Raw genomic sequence first — 24,861 nt, forward strand, 5'->3', positions numbered from 1 at the left:
TCTTAATGTGCTCTAGCATTTCAGTGTGCCAGGTTTTTTCAAGCCACTTCATTATTTATTTGCATTGAAGCTCAGGCTTTAGTAGTCAATGTCAAGTTTTATTTATGAAAAGTTTGGAGTGTTTGTAAGACATAATTCTTACTGTGGCTCCAAGATGTCGCCCCTGCCTGGCCACCTGAAACAAGAGCCTGCAGCTCCTCTCTTGGGGTCCCTGCCAAGAAGGAACCGCTCTCCTTGGACTACTCCTCCCATGTGTTGCAATGCAGCTCAGGCTCTAGTAGTACATTTTGTGTCCAATTTTGTAAGACATAATTCATACATCATTTTGGAGTCAATGAGTTCCAATTAACTAACACATTGTCTCTCTCACCCTGTTGAAATGAAACGTCTGATCAAATTGCTGGTCTGATCAAATTCCTGGCTATTCCATTGAGTTCTTAGAAAAAATGACCTAAATGTAAACATACACATATACTGGTTGGGTGAAATGTGGTGCTTCTATCACAAAGGGCACAATTCTATGCTCTAACTACTCCATTAATGCAGCATAAACAATATGCTTTAAACTTCAGCATATGAATCCTACAATAAACTAAGGTATAATAGTGGTAAAAAATAAAGTGTGACAAAGGCAAACATCTGTTTTCAACAAAAATGTTTTATTGAGTGAAATGGAAACTCCATACAATGAACCTCTTTAGCCGTGGAAAACAATCACACTTGGCATTACACGTTTGCTTTGCATATACCAACAAATCCCACCTGCAGTTTTTGCAATAGAGCTTTGGCAACTTCATTTGTCAACCAGAAATAAGGACAATCATCAAAAATTAAAGGAAAACAAATAACTCAAAAGTAATAAGAAAAATTAAATGCGTCTTTCAGCTCTGGTACTGGAGTTGAACAGAAGAGAATGGAGAAACTGCATAAATAAACAGTTAAACCTTATATTTAAATTACTTCATGCCTAACCATTCCTTAAGCCACACCCCCAAAATTGTATTTTTATTCAATTACTTATTTAAGTATACATCATCTCGGCCATATGTGACATTTTCTTGGGGATATAAAGATAATACTCCATGTAACCAGAAAGGTCCTCTATTGTGATGTCATCAACGTAGGCCCGGGCCTGTTCGGAACAGGAACGCGGGGAGCTTGATGCTGATGTGGTGGACCCGTCGGTCTGAGTTCTCTGGTGCGGGGAGGTCTGGGACGTGTCCTCGGGGCTCGCCAGGTTCCTCTCGCACTCCGAGAGGATGTTACGGAGGCCCGTGAAGGAGTAGACCTCTACGCCCTGCCAGCCCGGGCACTGACATTGGCACTGACACTGGCACGGGCCCCCGCCCTTGTGGAGCTTTGACAGGGACCTGAAGTCAGAGGGCACAGCTCCAGTTTTGGCTTCAGCCCTTACGCAGGGAGCTGCCTCTGGGACACCCTTGTCTTCAGACAGGGGCCGTCTGGGGCTGCCCTCCAGCCTGGCTGTGGGGCCTTCCCCAGAGGCAGCAGGGGTGTGGGGCTCATAGCCAGCACCGCCAAACACAGGGGAGGAGTGGCCCGAGGAGAGCAGTTCCTTCTTGGCGGGGATCCCCAGGGAGGAGCTGCAACCCTCGGCCTCTGGCAGGCTCTTGTGTTTCAGGTGGCCAGGCAAGGGCGACATCTTGGAACCACAGTAGGTGAACTTTGGAGGGTGGAGGATGGGAGACTTGGATCTCCGGCGTCTTTGACTTCTCACGGCTCCTCTTGACGTCTTCCTCATACAACTACTACATAGAAAAACAAAAATGTCAAAACCAAACATAACTATGATGGTAAAATAAATAAAAAAGGTCCTGAACAGTCATTCTGATTCCAATGCCTTTTGAGTGACAAAAATATCACCCAATATTTATGGGGGATAGAAATGCTGAACATTTGAGACAAAGTACTCTTTAACTCGCTAACTACCAGGAAGTTTGTAAAGACAGGCTGAGTGGGCGGGGAGCTTATACTCATGAGCTCGCCTTGACTGACAGCTATTTGAAACTTGGATGCAGTGAGCAGTGTTGCAATAAAATCATCTCAAGCTAATTTTGTGATACACAAAGCAACTCAAACATTGAAATTGCATCAATGATGTCAAATTTTTTTATACACCTCCTGTTTGGCATGTCTCTTGTGATGCGGTTCACAGCAGCACTGTTGGATGTGTTGACATGACAACTGCATCAGAACGACCCTTTCCTCCTTTTGTTCCATGCTGGCTGAAGACCTAGCTAGCCAGTAACTCGTTAACACCAGACACAAATGAAAAGGGGAAACATAAGTATCGAGATGAATAGTGTAAACGTTTAATTATATTTGCTGACACCCTACAGTAAAATGTTGGAACCAGTAGAGTAGCTATCTAGCTATATAAACCTCACCACTCTGCAAACACGCTTCGCTGACGTTGGTTACAAGGCAGTACTTATATAAATTAGATAAGAGAATATCATGTTACCATTGGTATATTAATAATTCCGCCTTGTGAATCCAAGTGTTTGACATGGGGAGGGGAACAGTAACTTTACGATCAAACTTTATCAATGTAGAAGCAACAGTGATTTTTCATACTTTGGTCATGATAGCTTGATCTGGTTTCTTCCAAATATCATAACTTTTCATGAAAAACATGATTTTGACTGTTGATGACCTTTGAGTCTTTAATGGTATAATATATATATATATATATATATATATATATATATACACACACACACACAGTGAGGGAAAAAAGTATTTGATCCCCTGCTGATTTTGTACATTTGCCCACTGACAAAGACATGATCAGTCTATAATTTTAATGGTAGGTTTATTTGAATAGTGAGAGACAGAATAACAACAAAAGAAATCCAGAAAAACGCATGTTATTAATTGATTTGCATTTTCATGAGGGAAATAAGTATTTGACCCCTCTGCAAAACATGACCCCTCTGCACTACATGGCCCCGTCCATCGTCCCTTTGATGCGGTGAAGTTGTCCTGTCCCCTTAGCAGAGGGGTCATGTCTTTGGAGGGAGTTGAAAGTCCGTGTTGCCCAGCGACAGCCCCAAAACATCACTGTTCTAGAGGAGATCTGCATGGAGGAATGGGCCAAAATACCAGCAACAGTGTGTGAAAACCTTGTGAAGACTTACAGAAAACGTTTGACCTGTGTCATTGCCAACAAAGGGTATATAACAAAGTATTGAGAAACTTTTGTTATTGACCAAATACTTATTTTCCACCATAATTTGCAAATAAATTCATTAAAAATCCTACAATGTGATTTTATGGATTTTTTTCCTTCTCAATTTGTCTGTCATAGTTGACGTGTACCTATGATGAAAATTACAGGCCTCTCTCATCTTTTTAAGTGGGAGAACTTGCACAATTGGTGGCTGACTAAATTCTTTTTTTCCCCACTGTACATAGGCGTACAGAGGCCCATTATCAGCAACCATCAGTCATGTGTTCCAATGGCACATTGTGTTTGCTAATCCAAGTTTATCATTTTAAAAGGCTAACTGATCATTAGAAAACCCTTTTTGCAATTATGTTAGCACAGCTGAAAACTGTTGTGCTGATTGAAGCAGCAATGAAACGGGCCTTTTCGAGACTAGTTGAGTATCTGGAGCATCAGCAATTGTGGGTTTGATTAAAACCTCAAAATGGCCAGACACAAATAACTTTCTTCTGAAACTCGTCAGTCTATTCTTGTTCTGAGAAATGAAGGCTATTCCATACGAGAAATTGCCAAGAAACTGAAGATCTCGTACAACGCTGTGTACTACTTCCTTCACAGAACAGCGCAAACTGGCTCTAACCAGAATATAAAGAGGAGTGGGAGGCCCCTGTGCACAACTGAGCAAGAGGACAAATACATTAGTGTCTAGTTTGAGAAACGGACGCCTCACAGGTCCTCAACTGCCCATCTTAATCTTTTCTTTTTATTGGCCAGTCTGAGATATGGCTTTTTCTTTGCAACTCTGCCTAGAAGGTCAGCATCCCAGGTCGCCTCTTCACTGTGGACGTTGAGACTGGTGTTTTGCGGGTACTATTTAATGAAGCTGCCAGTTGAGGACCTGTGAGGCGTCTGTTTCTCAAACTAGACACTAATGTATTTGTCCTCTTGCTCAGTTGTGCACCGGTGTTCTTCAAATAGCCACCCTTCACCTTGATGACAGCTTTGCACACTCTTGGCATTCTCTCAACCAGCTTCCTAAGGAATGCTTTTCCAACAGTCTTGAAGGAGTTCCCATGTATGCTGAGCACTTGTTGGCTGCTTTTCCTTCACTCTGCCGTCCAACTCATCCCAAACCATCTCAATTGGGTTGAGGTCGGGAGATTGTGGAGACCAGGTCAAATAGCCCTTACACAGCCTGGAGGTGTGTTTTGGGTCATTGTCCTGTTGAAAAACAAATGATAGCCTCACTAAGCGCAAAACCAGATTGGATGGCATATCACTACAGAATGCTGTGGTAGCCATGCTGATTAAGTGTGCCTTGAATTCTAAATAAATCACTGACAGTGTCACCAGCAAAGCACCCACACACCATCACACCTTCTCCTCCATGCTTCACGGTGGGAACCACACATGCGGATATCATCCGTTCACCTACTCTGCGCCTCACAAAGACATGGCAGTTGGAACCAAAAATCTCAAACTTGGACTCATCAGACCAAAGGACAGATTTCCACCAGTCTAATGTCAATTTTTCGTGTTTCTTGGCCCAAGCAAGTCTCTTCTTCTTATTGGTGTCCTTCAGTAGTGGTTTCTTTGCAGCAATTCGACCATGAAGGCCTGATTCACACAGTCTCCTCTGAACAGTTTATGTTTTGTCTTTATTTTTACTATTTTCTACATGGTAGAATAATATTGAAGACATCAAAACTATGAAATAACACATATGGAATCATGTAGTAACCAAAAAAGTGTTAAACAAATCAAAATGTATTTTAGATTTGAGATTCTTCAAAGTAGTCACCCTTTAACTTGATGACAGCTTTGCAAACTCTTGGCATTCTCTCAACCAGCTTAATGAGGTACTCACCTGGAATGCATTTCAATTAACAGGTGTTTCTATTTTTACGCGAGGTCCTCTTAAGGAACTTTAGCTAAGTGTACCCCAACTGGGCAAAATTGGCAAAGATTGTGTTCATTTCCAGTGTGCCCGCCGAGAGGGGATTCTTTCTACAAAACAGAGTAAAGACGGCCTCAAGATCGCACCTTCTTGAGGACAAAGTAACGAGGCTGATGAGCATCGCAAGCTGCTCTAAAGAGTGTGAAAGTTTTGACTTCCCAACAGCAGCGGCTCACTTTGAGCAGGCCAAGGTCCACCGCAAACGCAAGTAAATTAGAGGCAATTTATTGTGTTCATCAGGCCCGGTCCTAGCAGTTCTGCTGCCGGCCTAGGCAAGACCAACATATGCCGCCCGTGTCAATTCATTCCAGATTTGGAATGGATTGATACACTAGAGTAGAGAGAGTAATGATATGTATCATGTGCAATTGGTGACTTCCAGTTCAGCAGAACTTGGAAACGAAACATCGATGCCAACTATTCACATCGGGAGAGTTACAATGTTGCAATCAATAGGCAGCCAACTGCCTATAGAAGGAAACAGAGTTGTTATCAATTGAGCCCCACAGTGGACACCCATAAACACCCATAAAACCTAGCGGTCAAACACAAAAATGTTTCCAATTGTTTTTCCACCATTCATTTTATCCATTGTGGATTTTAAAAACACTTCAAATAAGGACTGTGTTTCATATAGGCTTACTCTGGAATTACGTTTTGTTAACCGTGTAAATCTCTATCGAACAAGGTGACTTTTATCAATATATTTCGCTCTATTTACTCTCAGATTAGAAAATGCTAATTAGCATCAAAGTAGACATCATGCAAGACTACAAATCCCTGCAGGCTTGTACACGTCATCTCTAGCTGACACCTTTGCAGCTAGCTACTAGCTGGTGCAACGTCGGCTATTCTCGGAGGCAATTTTGTGACATCGAAGTAAATGAATGTGGCAACAAAAAAAAAGTATGCTCTTTACTGCCCACTGCATAGCTGATTGTTTAGCTGAAGATGTCCTAAAACACTGTGCCAAGTGACAATTTCCTCTGTTGTGGTATTTTCTTACTGTATAAAAACATGACGCGTGGTCGGCTGCTGGACACACGCGAACGGTTATCTAACCTCGGACGCTTGCAGCGGTCTCTAGTTTTCTTTCTGTTTTATTAATGAAACGTGTTCCTGGTTACAAGGGCGAATTGCACTGACCTGCTGAGGGTGTCAGCTTCTCATATCCGGTAAATATTGTCATCTTCTGGTCATTTTTAAAGGTAAAATGTCTACTGCCCCATGAATGGCATTTAAACAAGAGGGAATCAATCAAATCAAATGGAAATCATTTGTAACACATCAAAGTAATGGTTTAATGTGTGAACAACATTTATTGATCTTGAATCACATCACAATGTCTGCATATGATTCCAAATCCGTCAGCTGATAAACTAATTTTCTGATTCCGCTAAGGATCTCCGTCTACCAGCTGAGCTGTAGCTCAGCTGGTAGAGCACGGCGCTTGTAACGCCAGGGTAGTGGGTTCGATCCCCGGGACCACCCATACACAAAAATGTATGCCCGCATGACTGTAAGTCGCTTTGGATAAAAGCGTCTGCTAAATGGCATATTATATTATATTATAAAACGAATTTCTTCATTTGATCCTCATTGGCTTTCGTAGGTATGGGTGTCATTGCAACTAAATCAACAAACGCTAGCATCCATGACCTAAACGGAGAGAGATTTGAGGTGACGAGTGAGGAGCTGGTCGTCGCGAGTTAATAATTTAAGAGCTTAAACTGTACATTTGGTCACATGTAGAAATATGGCTGTCTTTATATCACTAAATATGCACAGAGTCATGACATTTTCTATTTGTATTCTTGAATATGTTACAATGTATGAGACCTACTTTTCTTTGCCAGGGGGGTTTAAATCGTCATGGGAAAAGAGGGGGAAATATATCACAGGTAGGCGTGTCCGAGCATACAGTATCTCACAAAATTGAGTACACCCCTCACATTTTTGTAAATATTTGAGAATATCTTTTCATGTGACAACACTGAAGAAATGACAAAAGTAGTGAGTGTACAGCTTGTATAACAGTGTAAATTTGCTGTCCCCTCAAAATAACTCACACAGCCATTAATGTCTAAACCACTGGCAACAAAAGTGAGTACACCCCTAAGTGAAAATGTCCAGACTGAGGTCTTTATTTAATCCATTATAATTTCTGCCAACTATGTGAATAAGGTCAAATCTATTTCAATTCATGGTGTCAGAATGCACTGCTGTATTAAAGCAGTTCAGATCTAAATTGTTGACATGTTTTGTTGCAGATTCAAAGCCCAATTAACTCATTGCAGAATGTATCCATAATCATGAATGAATATGCATATTAATTTGACAAGAATGCACCTAGTGTCACCCATCAATCACATCAAACTCCAACAATCACATTGTTTTAAAGAAATCAATGCATACATATGCCTTTTATACATAACATATACAAATATGAATTTAAGTCAACATTAAGTTACTTATTCATCAATGCCACAAACCTGGGACATCGAAGAGCACCATATGAACTATTATTACTATCCGAGAGCGCACAGATTCTTCTAGTTTTCCATTTTAGGAATTAGACCAGCAGAAATAATACAAAATGTAAAGCAGCATATTGTGATTTTTGGTGGGCGAGCTGGATGCGTAAGGTAGGTTTTATATAAAATACTAGGCCAACTCCAGCAACAACAAAAAAAGTATGTAAATGTATGCACTCACTAACTGTAAGTCGCTCTGGGTAAGAGCGTCTGCTAAATGACTAAAATGTAAAAGTAAACCCACTTAAGACTCAAAAACAAGGAAGCAGCTACAGGTTTACATACACTTAGGTTGGAGTCATTAAAACTAGTTTTTCAACCACTCCACAAATGTCTTGTTAACAAACTATAGTTTTGGCAAGTTGGTTAGGACATCTACTTTGTGCATGACACAAAGTAATTTTTCCAACAATTGTTTACAGACAGATTATTTCACTCTATCACAATTCCAGTGAGTCAGAAGTTTACATACACTAAGTTGACTGTGCCTTTAAACTGCTTGGAAAAATCCAGAAAACACTTTCATGGCTTTAGAAGCTTCTGATAGGCTAATTGACATCATCTGAGCCAATTGGAGGTGTATCTGTTGATATATTTCAAGGCCTACCTTCAAACTCAAAGCCTCTATGCTTGACATCATGGGAAAATCAAAAGAAATCAGCCAAAACTCCGACATTTTTTTGTAGCAATTTCAAAACGCCTGAAGGTACCACGTTCATCTGTACAAACAATAGTACGCAAGTATAAACACCATGGGACCACGCAGCCGTCATACCGCTCAGGAAGCGACGCGTTCTGTCTCCTAGAGATGAACGTATTTGGTGCGAAAAGTGCAAATCAATCCCAGAACAACAGCAAAGGACCTTGTGAAGATGCTGGAGGAAACAGGTACAAAAATATCTATATCCACAGTAAAACGAGTCCTATAACAACATAACCTGAAAGGCCGCTCAGCAAGGAAGAAGCCACTGCTCCAAAACCGCCATAAAAAAGCCAGACTACAGTTTGCAACTGCACATGATCGTACTTTTTGGATAACTGTCCTCTGGTCTGATGAAACAAAAATAGAACTGTTTGGCCATTATGACCATCGTTATGTTTGGAGGAAAAGGGGGGCAGCTTGCAAGCCGAAGAACACCATCCCAACCGTGAAGCACGGGGGTGGCAGCATCATGCTGTGGGGGTGCTTTGCTGCGGAAGGGACAGGTGCACTTCACAAAATAGATGGCATCATGAGGAAGGAAAATTGTGTGGATATATTGAAGCAACATCTCAAGATATCAGTCAGGAAATTAAAGCTTGGTCGCAAATGGGTCTTCCAAATGGACAATGACCTCAAGCATACTTCCAAAGTTGTGGCGAAATGGCTTAAGGACAACAAAGTCCTTAAGACTTCAACTGTATATCAAAACGCTTCTTGTCAATGTTGCTGCTGTCAATTGTGAGCAGCACATTTACCGATTAACCCCAGAATAAGCAGGAGGACAGAATTACACAGGTGAAAAAAAGGTAGCAAAAACAATACACCACAACACTTTTAAACATGTTACCGAGTCTAGACGTTATCAAATCAAGAAGAACAAGTGAAGGAAGCAGCATAGGGGAAATGGGTGAAGGTAGGCTGGGTTTATAGAGATAAGATGGAGAGTTCAAAAGTGTCTGCAGTTGAGGGACCATTGGGCATAAAAGACAGTGTGGAATAAGGGGTAGCTAGAGAGCTGATTGGCCATGGAATAAACATTAAATGGGGTGCTGGTGTGCTTCTGCACCCCTTTTTGGCAGTTGGCACAAATATCCGGCCCATGTCCAGTCATACTCGGGGTCTCAGCGTGTCCCTCGACATCATTACGTCTCAGTTGCAGCATTCAAATCGTGGTCATCGTGTGTCTGTGGATCACAACATTAAAGACGATGAGTGATCACAGCATTTCCAACAAGTTCAAGTTCAACTTGACCACGTGTTATATCAATACAGCACACATATAAATGTTTTCCCGCATTAAAGTAAGCACACTGTTGACTTAAGAGACGATGCTAATCAGTCCATCTCTGAAACCTCTCAAAAAGCCATACTAAAATAATATAGCTAGCTAGGGTAGCTACAAGTTAAGTAGTACTTGACGTAGGCTACCCACAGACACAAACAAACATGATCAAGAACACCTAGCCCTAGCTTCACCATCTAAGTTTGCTAGCTAGTTAACTAGCAACCTAGACTGTTGGTTTATAAAAGCCAAAGAAACCTAAACTCCTTTTTCTGAATTTCTCATGCATTTAAATTTCTTGACAAATAGACAGCTAATGTAGCCACTTAGCCAGGCTAATGTTGCTAACTAGCTAACCATGAGCTAGCTAGCTAGATAACTGGCATTTTTAGCTAACATTAGATAGTTAATCCAGAGATTCTTACCTTTGCCTCGATTTGGCAGTCTCGTCCAGATCATCATGGCCCTGGTGAGTGACTTGAAGCTTGAGACACGCATTTGTAGTTCTCTATGATAGCCACATTAAATACAGGCGAATATATTGATAAAAGTCACCTTGTCCAGGAGAGACTTCCACAGTTATCAAAACTTCACGCCAGGGTAAGTCTACATGAAACACAGCCCTTATTCGAAGTGTTTCTAAAATCCACAATGGATAAAATGAATGGTGGAAAAACAATTGGAACCATTTCCGTTTTCGACCGCTAGGTTTTATGGGTATTATGATTCATACTGTGGTAGACTACAAGCCACATACTGTATATCACACATGACGAGTCACAACCCCACGATAGTTCAAACATACAGTAATCATACGATTTAACATCATCCAGTAAAACTGTATAAAGAGTGAGACAGAATTTGATCTTTGCAAACAAGTGATTTCAGGAGCATTGTAAAATAAGCTCTCTCAATGAACCAGCCTTAACGAATTTCATTTATTTACATATTGAATTTGATTGCACAACATCAGTTTATAATTTATTCATTTAGTGGCCGCCTAGTGTCCTCTTTCCACTGCTGTGGTGCTGAATCGTAGACGCAATGGAGAGTGGGACGGCTGGCCCAGTCATGGCTAGAAGGGATCCCAGCTTTTGTCAAACTAACGTCAAAAGCTGGATTGTTTTTGCATTTTAGCTAACCCTTTTCCTAACCTTAACCTAATTCTCCTAACCTGCTGCGTAAGTTCTCCTAACCTGCTTCGAAATGGCAAATCTGACGTTAATTTGAAAAAAGCTGGATCCCTTCTAGCCATGACCGGCCGGCCCAGGTGTTCGCAGACAGCCATGTTTTGTTAATTATTAGGCCTAATTAAAATGTTCATGCCTAGATTGTTTTTGAAAACAGCTGTGTTTTGTTATTTACATTTTAGTCATTTAGCAGACGCTCTTATCCAGAGCGACTTACAGTTAGTGAATGCATACATGCATGTTTGTTTTTTTCATACTGGCCCCCCGTGGGAAACGAACCCACATCCCTGCCGGCCAAACCCTCCCCTACCTTGGACGACGCTGGACCAATTGTGCGCCGCCCATGGGTCTCCCGGTCGCGGTCGGCTGCGACAGAGCCTGGACTCGAAGCAGGATCTCTAGTGGCACAGCTAGCACTGCGATGCAGTGCCTTAGACCACTGCGCCACTTCATGAATACATTTTCATACAAATAACCTATAGGACAGGTCGTTCACAAATTATATTATACAAATATATTTTGAAGTTGTTTTATTACTGTGTAGGCGACTTGTTCTTCTAGGTTAAATGTTTTTCCTTTATGATATTAATTTATGATTTATAGCAGGGATGAAGACGGAACGGGCATTGTTTTGCTTTTCAATAAAACCTGTCATGTTGGTATAAGAACATCATTCTACTTTATTTTATTACAACTTTACAGGCAAATGTCTATTCTGTTAAGATGAATAACAAGAATCTAAATGTGATTTTGAGCACCGTGGGTGGATGCGTTACGCACCCAATGCATATGGATGTTCGGAAAATTTCTCAAATGGGCGGTAAATTCAAATCTTACCGGTAACGTTGTCCGCCGCCAAATTTTCTTAACAGAAAACCTGAATACACTGAGTGTACAAAACAAAAGGAACACCCGCTCTTTCCACGACAGACTGACCAGGTGAAAGCTATGATCCCCTATTGATGTCACTTGTTAAATCCACTTCAAATCAGTGTAGATGAAGGGGACGAGACAGGTTAAAGATCTATATTTAGGCCTTGAGACAACTGAGACATGAATCGTGTATGTGTGCCATTCAGAGAGTGAATGGGCAAGAAGAAAGATGGAAGTGGCTTTGAATGGGGTATGGTAGCACCAGTTTGGGTCAAGAATGGCAAAGCTGCTGGGTTTTTCACACTCAACAGTTTCCCGTGTGTATCAAGAATGGTCCACCACCCAAAGGACATCCAGCCAACTTGACACAACTGTGGGAAGCATGACATCTTGTAGAGTGCATGCCCCAACGAATTGAGGCTGTTCTGAGGGCAAAAGGGGGTGCAAATCAATATTAGGAAGGTGTTCCTAATGTTTTGTACACTCAGTGTATATACAGTCAGGTCCAAAGTTATTGGCACACCTTGATAAAGACAAGTAAAAAAAAAAAAGATTGTATACAATAAATATAAATTCTGAGCTATATTATATGAAAGAAAATAGAACATTATATTATTTTATACCAATAAAATTGCTCAGATGGAGATTTTGTTTAACAATTAATACTTTTTCTCTCTCAAAAAGATAGGGGTCAAAATTATTGGCACCCCTGTTTTCTATACCTCACCTTGCAAGGATAACAGCACTGAGCCTTTTTCTAAAACGTTTTATTGGAGAACACATTGGGAGGGATCTTAGACCATTCCATCATACAGAAACTTTCCAGATACTTGATATCCTTCGTCTGTGCTTATGGACTGCCCTTTTCAATTTAAACCACGGGTTTTCAATGGGGTTCAAGTCCGGAGACTGAGATGGCCATTGCAAAATGTTGATGGTCAATTAACCATTTCTTTGTGGATTTCGACGTGTGCTTGGGGTTATTGTCTTGCTGGAAGATCCACTTGCGACCAAGTTTCAGCCTCCTGGTAGACGCAACCAGGTTTTTGGTTAAAATGTCCTGGTACTGGGTAAAGTCCATGACGCCGTTGACCTTAACAAGAGCTCCAGGACCAGTGGAAGCAAAATTGCCCCGTAATATCAAAGATCCAGCACCATATTTTATAGTAGGTATGGGGTTCTTTTCTGCTTATGAATCCTTATTATTTCAATGCTAAACCCACCACTGCGTGGCCAAAAAGCTCTATTTTCATGTCATCCAACAATTGTAAACGCCTGGAGTTTGCTAAACGGCATTGGCACTTGGATTGGAACTGTTGCTATGGTCAGATGACATGAAAATAAAGCACTTTGGCCACGCACACCAGTGGTGGGTTTAGCATTGAAATAATAAGAATTCAGAAGCAGAAAATAACCCCATACCTACTGTAAAATATGGTGCTGGATCTTTTTTGTATTACTTCTTAAACAAAATCTCTTTCTCTGAGCAAGTGTATTAGTATAAAATAATAATAAAGAAAAGATTGCATACAATATAGCTCAGTATTTGTATAATTTATTTTATACTGTCTTTTTTGCCCTCATTTTAAAAACACAGACACAATGTGTTACATTGTATTACAAAATGTGTACATTTTACAAATACTATAGAATTTATAAGACTGAATTTGGCCCTAGGGGTTCTAACAAGTTATACTACTTAATTTAAATAATAAAAAGGAACAGACAATAGAGAAGCATAGCAAGAAGATACTCATGAGATAACAAAACAGTGGACAATGATTGTGAGAGTTCCTTACCCATGCCAGTTCTCCTTAGGGCAGCTTAGTTTGGGCTTGGCACCCTCTGGGAAGGCTCGGCTAACCACTCTTGGAGTGATGGTCTCACAGACGTGCAGCGTGGCAGGCAAGCTAGAGAAACCAACAAAAACTCAGACCACAATATACTGAACAGCAGAAGAACTTAAGTGAGACTTCAAAATGTCAAGAAATATTACATTCGTTCTAGAAACTGACCCTAGATCAACCAGTAAGGACCTAAAATGTGAAAGAATTGAAAACGTAATAGCTATTAACAGTACTACGAACCTTTCAGCATCTACCCGGAGCTTTTTAAAGGCAGTTTGTAGGGTCTCGTCCTCACAGTCTTTTCCTCCTGCCTCCATAGTGGGAGGAGGTTGTAGTGACCAGCCACCCAGCTATAAAAGAAGAACACTTCATTAGCAAGCGAGGTATCACTGCTGACTCAAGATGTGAGTGACTGACTAGCTTGCTGAGTACAAGGTTGGTTATAGGGGTAGACATGCTGGCTACGGTTGTCATGCTCCCACACCATAGCATCTAACAACTGGCTTTAATACTTTCTTTTGCACTGCTCGGTGATGTCTACCGACTACAGATATACCTTCCGACGTGGGATTTATTTTCACTGGCCAATTAAAAATGTGTGTCGCGCTGTCAAGTCAAATAGTCGCAAATGCCACTGTTTTGGTCGCAGTATCGAACCCTGTATACGTTCTGCACGTACGTGCTGCGCAAAAACCTGTCCCTGATATTCACACCTCTACTCAATTCACACCCCTTTTCTCGCTCACACACACACACCACTCTCTTTCTCACACACACTGCTCCCAAAAGTTAGGCATCAAACAGAATTGAAGGAAAACCAGAAAAATTGATTGATTTTTGATTCAGATTTAGCTTAGAATTACATTGCCATATGCTTCCTACCTTTGAAGCATCTCTTTGAGTAGGCTATCTATCCCATGTGCCATCCAAATGTGTGCATAGCCAAGTTACCATGTTGTTAGCTAGCTAGCTAGCTAGCTAGCCAGGTAACATGACTAAACAAGGTTGTTTGTTATCAAACCAACAACTCAGCCCACGAGTAGTTAAAAACTGTTATTTTAATTTATAAATGATATAACATGTGCGCCAATTCGCGGTAGAAACAGATTTGGGCTAGAAACGTGTGGTTTTCCGTGACATAAAGGCGCAATCATGACTGTCACAGTGCTCTGTTTTAAAACATTTTAAAATGGATGGAGATGCACAGAAAGAACAGACAAAAGAGAAGCAGCTGAGTAGGCTAATGGCTGGTTAGGAGATGCGGCTGGCTATTCACAGCTGTCACACGTGATATTGGATGAAGCACTCATTCTGATATGACATATTACGCTCTGAACTCTGTTTGGTATTCTATTTGTAGGACATGTAGGGATGCATTCTGTGCTCACTCAATTTCAATATGAGCAACATACACCATTATTCATTGGCGGGTGGTAATGTTAGTAATGTTAGCTTGCCATCTTAGATGCTAACGTACAGTGAAGCAAAGTAGAGCACAGTACAGTAAAGTCAAGAAAAGTACAGTATAGTTCAGTACAGTTCAATACAGTACAGCACACTAGAGTAGAGTACAGTATAACTGTATTGTACTGTACTCTACTGTGATGTGCTGTACTCTACTGTGCTGAACCAAAGATTTTTATAACTAAACCGAGATAGATCACAGCCCGTCGTTTAAAATGGGAACAAATGAGTCATAGTGGGCAGAACAAGCAAGGGGGGGCAGAGCCAAGCGCGAGATCCTATTGGCGCGTTCTAGCTGCATTTGCATATTTCCGCTAGGGACTGTCTACTCTGAAGTGTGCGTGTGCAATAACTCAATTTGCCTTTGCACTCCTTCTAAACAACGCAATTTTAAAAAACTTTGGCAAAGGGTACAAAACTTAGTCCACTCTGTTCGTAACATATTTTAGTTTTGGGAACAGAAACTGTTTTGAGATCAAATGTTTCATTGTTCTATCTGTGGTGTCGCCCCCGCCTCCCACCTGATGTGCACCGGACTAGCTGATTAAGCTAGCACACAGTGTCCTTCGCTCCCGCCTGCCGAACACCTGCCCTAGCCGTCGTTAACAGAACTGTGGGAAAACAGTGCCCGACAGGCAGGGACAAAGGACACCGTCTAGCGGTGTACGGCTAGCTAGCTAGCTACTGTTGTCGCCCCTGCCCCTTCTTCTGTGGGGTTTATTGGCGGCTGGCATCCAACGTTATTGTGCATTAACGTCACCTACTGTACTAGAGCGCCCCCGTCTGTCCTAGCTTAAATATTTACCAATAGAAGTATAAAGAGGGGTTCCTGCAGATGCAGGAACGCCCCAATTGCACCCTTTTCCAATAACTAAATTCACCCCTTGCACTCCTAAACAGCTTCTTTTTTTTTTTTTTTTTTTTACTTTGGCAAAGGGTAAAATCTACAAAACTTAGTCCACTCTGTTCATAATATATTTTAGTTTTGGGAACAGCAAACTGTATTGAGATCAAATGTTCCATCGATTAGAAGATTAGCAGAATTTCGGCCAAAAGCCATCTCCCACTGCCGGCCACTGGGCTTCCTCTCATCACCATATTTGGAAACGCCAACCGGATGCTTTACACTTATACATCTGTGAATTATCTGGCTCATTGTTCTGTTGCTGTACTGTCCAAACTTGTGAAACAGATGTCTATGATTGGTTCAGATTTGGTGCGGTCCAACCAAATTTGGTCTTGTTTGGGTGCAGAGCTGATTAGAATAACAGTCAGTGTGTAGAATAATACCCATATATGCAAAGGAGGATATTGCATATTTCTACCTTTGTGTACGTATTCAGGATACATCACCATGAAGATAATGACATTCATATCCATAATTATGCATTTCTGTGTAGTACAGATCAGGGACCGATTATGTAATTCCGTTACCAGGTGTATATCCACTTCACTCACTCATTTTGCCTAGTTCAATACCTGAAATAGATTTTTCCAAACTCAAGGTGTCATGTCATAGCTGACACCCCATTCTTTCTGCAGACATCTTTTAATCTTAATTCGGTGCAGATATTTAACAGAGTTTTGGGGAAACCGATCCTTGACTTTGGCGATGTCATTTACAAAATAGCCTCCAATACTCTACTCAGAAAATTGGATGTAGTCTATCACATTGCCAACCGTTTTGTCACCAAAGCCCCATATACTACCCACCATTGTGACCTGTACGCTCTCTCACTAACTTTAAGCATCAGTTGTCAGAGCAGCTTACCGATCACTACACCTGTACACAGCCCATTCTGTAATTAGCCCACCCAACTACCTCATCCCCATATTGTTATTTATTTTTGCTCATTTGCACCCCAGTATCTCAATTTGCACATCATCTTCTGCACATCTATCACTCCAGTGTTAATACTAAATTGTAATTATTTTGCACTATGGCCTATTTATTGCCTTACCTCCATAACTTACTACATTTGCACACACTGTATATAGATTTTCTATTGTGTTATTGACTGTATGTTTTGTTTATCCCATGTGTGGGGCGGCAGGTAGCTTAGTGGTTAAGAGCGTTGTGCCATTTACCGAGAGGTCGCTGGTTCTAATCCCCGAGCCGACTAGGTGAAAAATCTGTCGCTGTGCCCTTGAGCAAGGCACTTAACCCTAATTGCTCCTGTAAGTCGCTCTGGATAAGTGCGTCTGCTAAATGACTAAAATGTAAATGTTCCTCTGTGTTGTTGTTTTTATCGCACTGCTTTGCTTTATCTTGGCCAGGTCGCAGTTGTAAATGAGAACTTGTTCTCAACTGGTTAAATAAAGGTGAAATAAAATAAAACAAAAAACGAAGGAAGATTTGACCATGAAGATCCTTCTAACGTTTGCTAGCTACCAAACTCTGCATCTGCACAGTTCTTCCAGTAAATTTGTTTTTCTGAAATGTTCTGTGTAAATTGTTCAAAGTAGTACTAGTGCATAGAGTTGTACGGTTTATTAAGCTTTGAAATCAATGCTTTTGTTTAATGTGAAAGATCTGAGCCTCCATGAAATCCCTCCTAGCTAGCCTACGCTGTGGATAAAGTTGAGTATCAGTTCCATAATAATCAACGTTGATTTTAGCTAGTTAGCCAGGCATTATCGAAGTTTGACATCGTGTGAGAATTAGGGTACTCACAACTCAGGATCTCCTGCCCACAGTCCAGAATGAGGATGGCCTGGACATGTAGGGGCTATCAGGCACTGCGACAAACGGGCCTCGAATGCAGCAAGCTATTAAGCAACAGTGAGGTGGCTAGCAAAACAGGCAAAAGCTACAGTAGCTAGCTAACTCGGTTAGCAATGTCTCCTCATCGATTGTCTTCGCGACAGACGCGATCTATTGTATTTTTCGATTAGGTTTAGCTTTCCACAAGCATCACACTACAATCAACAGAAATTAAGTTGCATTCTAATCTATTATTATTTTCAAAATCAGTATCTACTTGGCTAGTTCCAGACTTTTCTTTCTCCAACATCTTGTTTACACACGAACCACTTCGCAGTGACTCTGCAACAACGCACTCTGCCTTGACGTAGTACACACACACCAACGTAACGGCGCTTTGCATTTTCTAGAGCTCCGCCTTTCCGACCTGAAGATCACTGACGTCATGATTTCACCTAGTTTTCCCCGACTTCCCAGTTGTCTTGAAACTGGGGTGCCTTCAGTTCGCTTGAACGTTTGCTACATTGCGGAACGTTTTGTACTGAACAACACGTTTCCCCAAAACGTTGATGTACGTTCTTGAACATTTTTAAAGGGCAGTGATTTGCAGTGGTGGAAAAACTACCCAATCGTCATCCTTGAGTAAAAGTATAGATATGTTAATAGAAAGTTAGTCAAGTTACAGATTTTGCATTACTCATCTCATATTCATATACTGTATTCTATTCTATTCTATTCTACTGTATTTTAGTCTATGCCACTCCGACATTGCTTGTGCAAATATTTATATATTATTAATTCCATTCCTTTATTTTAGATTTGTGTGTATTGTGTGTATTGTTATGAAATTGTTAGATATTACTTGTTATAAAAAAAGGTATCCTAGATGGCGTAGTAGTGCAGTTCTGTTTTCGTCGTGTGTCTGTAAATAGCCTGTAAATACCCTGTTTTTTTTTGTATTTTTCATACATATTTCCCTATCAGACTTTTCATCCTTCTACAAAATATACTTTCCTGCAACCCGCCTCACTCAATGTGGAACGGATTCTATTATTGACTTACCTTTTATCTAGAATCTCCAGTTGAAACTAGCTAGCCAGCTAACTAGCTACTTGCTATTAGCCACAGTTAGCGGTATTTCACCCAGAACATTGGATTTTTTTTCTGCGGGATTAATTTAATCACTGGACATTAATCACCGGATCGCAACTAGCTAGCCGCAACCGAATGGATGTTGCTGTCTGGCTAATCACCACTGCCCCCGATGCAAGCACCAGTTAGCCTCGAGCTAGCCTAGATCCAGGCTCATATCTACCTCTAGGTCTACCGGGCGGGAGTAGCCAGCTAACTAGCTACTTGCTATCAGCTACCGTTAGCGGTTTTTCACCATTGTCCGTGGCCTGCACCACTCACCAGCCAGCTCTAGTCTGGACTATTATTCGGCCAGTCTGCACAGCGCGTTATCGACCCAGAACATATCAGTTTTTCTGCCGGAATCACTGAATCACTGGACCTTTAACTCCGGATTCATCGCTACCAGCTAGCTGCAACAAAATGGACGCTGTGGTCTGGCTAATCATCCTGAGCTAGGCCCATCTCCCGGCTATCTACCTCTCTGTCAACCGGACGGGACCACCTAGTGTTGACACGGAGCCCCGCCGATCCTACACGACTGGTCTGCCGACGAAATCTTCTGATGTGGTTACGACGTCGACCACGAAGATTCCATCTGCTAGCCCCGGCCCGCTAGCACACGCTAACCGTGGCCTCTTACTCGCTAGTGCTTTAGCAGCCTCCGAACTATCCTATTGCTGTTCACCGGACCTTATGATAACTCAGCTATACAGCTGATGTCTGCTGGACTGTTCCTTTTTACGGTACTACATCCTGTTTATGTTTAGCCTCAGCCCAAACATGGTTAGCTTATTGTTGTTTTGGTTATTTCTAATTGTACTATTTCACTGTAGATCCCCCAGCCCAGCTAAACCTGCCTTAGATAGCTCCTTTGTCCCACCCCCCATACACGCGGAGACCGACTCAATTGGTGCCTCCAGTGATGCTATCTCTTTCATTGTTACCCAACGCTTAGGTTTACCTCCACTTTACTCATATCCTTCCATATCCTTGTCTGTACATAATGCCCTGAATCTTTTCTACAACACCCGGAAATCTGCCCCCCTTTATTCTATGTACCCAACGCACTAGAAGACCAGTTCTTAAAGCCTTTAGCCGTATCCTTATTCTAGTCCTCCTCTGTTCCTCTGGTGATGTAGAGGCTAACCCAGGCCCTGCAGCCCTCAGTATCACTCCTACTCCCCAGGCGCTATCATTTGCTGACTTCTGTAATCGCAAAAGTCTTGGTTTCTTGCACGTAAATATCAGAAGTCTACTTCCTAAGTTTGAGTTATTCACTGCGTTAGCACACTCCGCCAACCCTGATGTTCTAGCAGTGTCTGAAACCTGGCTTAGGAAGGCCACCAAAAATTCTGAAATTTCCATCCCCAACTATAACATTTTCCGTCTAGATAGAACTGCCAAAGGGGGTGGAGTTGCAATCTACTGTAGAGATAGCCTGCAGAGCTCTATCATACTATCCAGGTCTGTGCCCAAACAGTTTGAGCTTCTACTTCTAAAAATCCACCTTTCCAGAAATAAGACTCTCACTGTTGCCGCTTGCTACAGACCCCCCTCAGCCCCCAGCTGTGCCCTGGACACCATATGTGAATTGATTGCCCCCCATTTATCCTCAGAGTTCGTACTGCTTGGTGACCTAAATTGGGATATGCTTAATACCCCAGCCATCCTACAATCCAAACTAGATGCCCTCAATCTCACGCAAATTATCAACGAACCTACCAGGTACAACCCTAAATCCGTAAACATGGGTACCCTCATAGATATCATCCTGACTAACATACCCTCTAAATACACCTCAGCTGTCTTCAACCAGGATGTCAGCGATCACTGCCTTATTGCCTGCGTCCGTAACGGGTCCGCGGTCAAACGACCACCCCTCATCACTGTCAAACGCTCCCTAAAACACTTTAGCGAGCAGGCCTTCCTAATTGACCTGGCCCAGGTATCCATTCCGTCAGTAGAGGATGCCTGGTTGTTCCTTAAAAGTAATTTCCTTTCAATCTTAAATAAACATGCCCCATTCAAAAAATACAGAACTAAGAACCGATATAGCCCCTGGTTCTCCTCAGACTTGACTGCCCTTGACCAGCACAAAAACATCCTGTGGCGTACTGCATTAGCATCAAATAGCCCCCGCAATATGCAACTTTTCAGGGAAGTTAGGAACCAATATACACAAGCAGTCAGGAAAGCAAAGGCTAACTTTTTCAAACAGAAATGTGCATCCTGTAGCATTAACTCCAAAAAGTTTTGGGACACTGTAAAGTCCATGGAGAATAAGAGCACTTCCTCCCAGTTGCCCACTGCACCGGGGCTAGGAAACACTATCACCACCGATAAATCTACAATAATCGAGAATTTCAACAAGCATTTTGCTACGGCTGGCCATGCTTTCCATCTGGCTACCACTACCCCGGCCACCAACTCTGCACCCTCCGCTGCAACTTGCCCATGCCCCCCCCGCTTCTCCTTCACACAAATTCAGACAGCTGATGTTCTGAAAGAGCTGCAAAATCTGGACCCCTACAAATCAGCTGGGCTAGACAATCTGGACCCTTTCTTTCTAAAACTAGCCGCCAAAATTGTCGCAACCCCTATTACTAGTCTGTTCAACCTCTCTTTCATAACGTCTGAGATCCCCAGAGATTGGAAATCTGCCGCAGTCATCCCCCTCTTCAAAGGGGGTGACACTCTAGATCCAAACTGCTACAGACCTATATCCATCCTGCCCTGCCTTTCGAAAGTATTTGAAAGCCAAGTTAACAAACAGATCACCGACCATTTCGAATACCACCGTACCTTCTCCGCCATGCAATCCGGTTTCCGAGCTGGTCATGGGTGCACTTCAGCCACGCTCAAGGTCCTAAACGATATTATAACCGCGATTGATAATAGACAGTACTGTGCAGCCGTCTTCATCGACCTGGCCAAGGCTTTCGACTCTGTCAACCACCGCATTCTTATTGGCAGACTAAATAGCCTTGGTTTCTCAAATGACTGCCTCGCCTGGTTCACCAACTACTTCTCAGATAGAGTTCAGTATGTCAAATCGGAGGGCCTGTTGTCTGGACCTATGGCAGTCTCTATGGGGGTGCCACAGGGTTCAATTCTTGGGCCGACACTTTTCTCAGTGTATATCAATGATGTCGCTCTTGCTGCTGGTGACTCTCAGATCCACCTCTAAGCAGACGACACCATTTTGTATACATCTGGCCCTTCATTGGACACTGTGTTAACAAACCTCCAAACGAGCTTCAATGCCATACAACACTCCTTCAGTAGCCTCCAACTGCTCTTAAACACTAGTAAAACTAAATGCATGCTTTTCAATCGAACACTGCTGGCACCCGCCCACCCGACTAGAATCACCACTCTCGACGGGTCTGACCTAGAGTATGTGGACAACTACAAATACCTAGGTGTCTGGTTAGACTGTAAACTCTCCTTCCAGACTCACATAAAGAATCTCCAATCCAAAGTTAAATCTAGAATCGGCTTCCTATTTCGCAACAAAGCCTCCTTCACTCATGCTGCCAAACATGCCCTCGTAAAACTGACTATCCTACCGATCCTTGACTTCGGCGATGTCATTTACAAAATAGCCTCCAACACTCTACTCAGCAAATTGGATGTAGTCTATCACAGTGCCATCCGTTTTGTCTCCAAAGCCCCATACACTACCCACCACTGTGACCTGTACGCTCTTGTTGGCTGGTCCTCACTACATGTTCGTCGTCAAACCCACTGGCTCCAGGCCATCTATAAATCACTGCTAGGCAAATCCCCGCCTTATTTTAGCTCATTGGTCACCATAGCAGCACCCACCCGTAGTCTGCGCTCCAGCAGGTATATCTCACTGGTCATTCCCAAAGCCAACACCTCCTTTGGCCGCCATTCCTTCCAGTTCTCTGCTGCCAATGACTGGAACGAATTGCAAAAATCTCTGAAGCTGGAGACTCTTATCTCCCCCACTAACTTTAAGCATCAGTTGTCAGAGCACCTTACCGATCACTGCACCTGTACACAGCCCATCTGAAATTAGCCCACCCAACTACCTCATCCCTATATTGTTATTTATTTTGCTATTTTGCACCCCAGTATCTCTATTTGCACATAATCTCTTGCACATCTAGCATTCCAGTGTTAATACTATTGTAATTATTTTGCACTATAGCCTATTTATTGCCTTACCTCCATAACTTGCTACATTTGCACACACTCTATATATATTTTCTGTTGTATTTTTGACTTTATGTTTTTTTACCCCATATGTAACTCTGTGTTGTTTTTATCGCACTGCTTTGCTTTATCTTTGCCAGGTCGCAGTTGTAAATGAGAACTTGTTCTCAACTGGCTTACCTGGTTAAATAAAGGTGAAAAATATATATATATATATATATATATATATATATTACTGCACTGTTGGAGCTAGAAACACAAGCATTTTGCTACACCCACAATAACATCTGCTAAACATGTGTATGTGACCAATACAATTTGATGTGATTTGAAGTAAAAGTGAAAGTCACCCAGTAAAATACTACTTGAGTAAAAGTCTAAAAGTATTTGGTTTAAAATATACTGAAGTATCAAAAGTATATGTAATTGCTAAAATATACTTAAGTATCTTCTTTTTAAAATGTATGGATAGCCAGGGGCACACTCCAGCACTCAGACATTACTTACAAAATATGCATTTGTGTTTAGTGAGTCCGCCAGACCATAGGCAGTAGGGATGACCATGTATTATCTTGATAAGTGTGTGAATTTCACAATTTTCCTGTCCTGCTAAGCATTCAAAATGTAATGAGTATTTTGGGTTGTCAGGGAAAATGTATGGAGTAAAAAGTACAATATTTTCTTTAGGAATGTAGTGTAGTGAAGTAAAAGTAAAAATTGTCAAAAATATAAATAGTAAAGTAAAGTACAGATACCCCCAAAAAACTACTTAAGTCATACTTTAGAGTATTTTTATTTAAGTACTTTACACCACTGGTGATTTGTCGCTAGAAGTCGCTAGAGGCAAATAATGACGTATAGCAGCAGCGAGTCCCCCAATCATTCTCCTTGTCAGTTGATCCTCCGTGACAGGCATAGCTGTGCTATAAATAGAGAAACCCAAGAGTTCTGTGCTGGCCCAGATAAGGTATCATGACCACATATTTACAACTCATTGGAATGATACGGCTTCCTATGGAAACTCATAATTAACATTACATTTACGTCATTTAGCAGACGCTCTTATCCAGAGCGACTTACAGTTAGTGAGTGCATGCATTTTTATCTTTCATACTGGCCCCCCGTGAGAATCGAACCCACAACCCTGGCTTTGCAAACGCCATGCCCTACCAACTGAGCTAGATCCCTGCCGGCCATTCCCTCCCCTACCCTGGACGACTTGTGCGCCGCCCCATGGGTCTCCCTGTCGCGGCCGGCTATGACAGAGCCTGGTTACGAACCAGAATCTCTAGTGGCACAGCTAGCACTGCGACGCAGTGCCTTAGACCACTGCGTCACTCGGGACATTAAGTGCACAATTAATCCATACATTTGGGTCTACAGTGGTGTGTGCGCATGTGCATGCTTGTACGTGTGTGTTGGCATGTTATGTAACATCCTTCAGGCCAGCCAGGGACACTTGGTGCATTGTCAGTCTTCAAGCCTCTGAGGGGTTCCACATATCTGCAGAGTAGAAACCCAGACTTCATAGTGTGCCATTATTCAATTTATAGAGACGCCAACACACTCTATATACAGTTCTCCATTCATTAAGACAATGTCGGCATTTTCTTCTCTGCCTACCCTTTAAATCTCTCATGGCATGGTGTATATGGATGTATGCATTTGAGAAAACCAGGCATTGGAACTGAAATAAGTACAACCACATTCTAACAGTAACGTTTTTGTTGTGGTTACTGAAATGAGTTTAAGGCTTTAGACTAATAGAGCATGTCTTTTCCATTTCATGTAATATATCGAAGCC

At 42.0% G+C, this 24,861-nt stretch overlaps 1 protein-coding gene across 2 annotated transcripts; it reads right to left on the reverse strand.

Annotated features, from left to right (window-relative positions):
- Positions 1–640: 640 nt before the first annotated feature.
- On the reverse strand, positions 641–18,134 carry LOC123492063 (oxidative stress-responsive serine-rich protein 1-like). Of its 2 annotated transcripts, none has more exons than XM_045223975.1 (4): positions 18,019–18,134; positions 13,814–13,923; positions 13,526–13,636; positions 641–1,766 (listed from the first exon to the last, which is right to left on the reverse strand). In XM_045223975.1, exons 1-4 carry the CDS (start codon positions 18,049–18,051, stop codon positions 1,022–1,024), a joined length of 999 nt encoding a protein of 332 aa, XP_045079910.1. In that variant the 5' UTR covers positions 18,052–18,134; the 3' UTR covers positions 641–1,021. The 2 variants fall into 2 exon arrangements, with proteins under 2 accessions (XP_045079910.1, XP_045079911.1); XM_045223976.1 differs by having other exon boundaries at positions 17,712–18,103.
- Positions 18,135–24,861: the final 6,727 nt, after the last annotated feature.

This window comes from Coregonus clupeaformis, chromosome 12, assembly GCF_020615455.1.
Source record: "Coregonus clupeaformis isolate EN_2021a chromosome 12, ASM2061545v1, whole genome shotgun sequence".
Taxonomy (NCBI): domain Eukaryota; kingdom Metazoa; phylum Chordata; class Actinopteri; order Salmoniformes; family Salmonidae; genus Coregonus; species Coregonus clupeaformis.

What these genes read in the sequence shown, in the direction of transcription:
- LOC123492063 (XM_045223975.1), bottom strand. Translation starts at nt 18,051, where the DNA reads ATGTTGGAGAAAGAAAAGTCTGGAACTAGCCAA. An exon ending in CTCCGGGTAGATGCTGAAAG is followed by an intron (nt 13,637 to 13,813) that starts GTTCGTAGTACT and finishes TGGTTTCTCTAG; the next exon opens with CTTGCCTGCCACGCTGCACG. An exon ending in CCTAAGGAGAACTGGCATGG is followed by an intron (nt 1,767 to 13,525) that starts GTAAGGAACTCT and finishes TTTTCTATGTAG; the next exon opens with TAGTTGTATGAGGAAGACGT.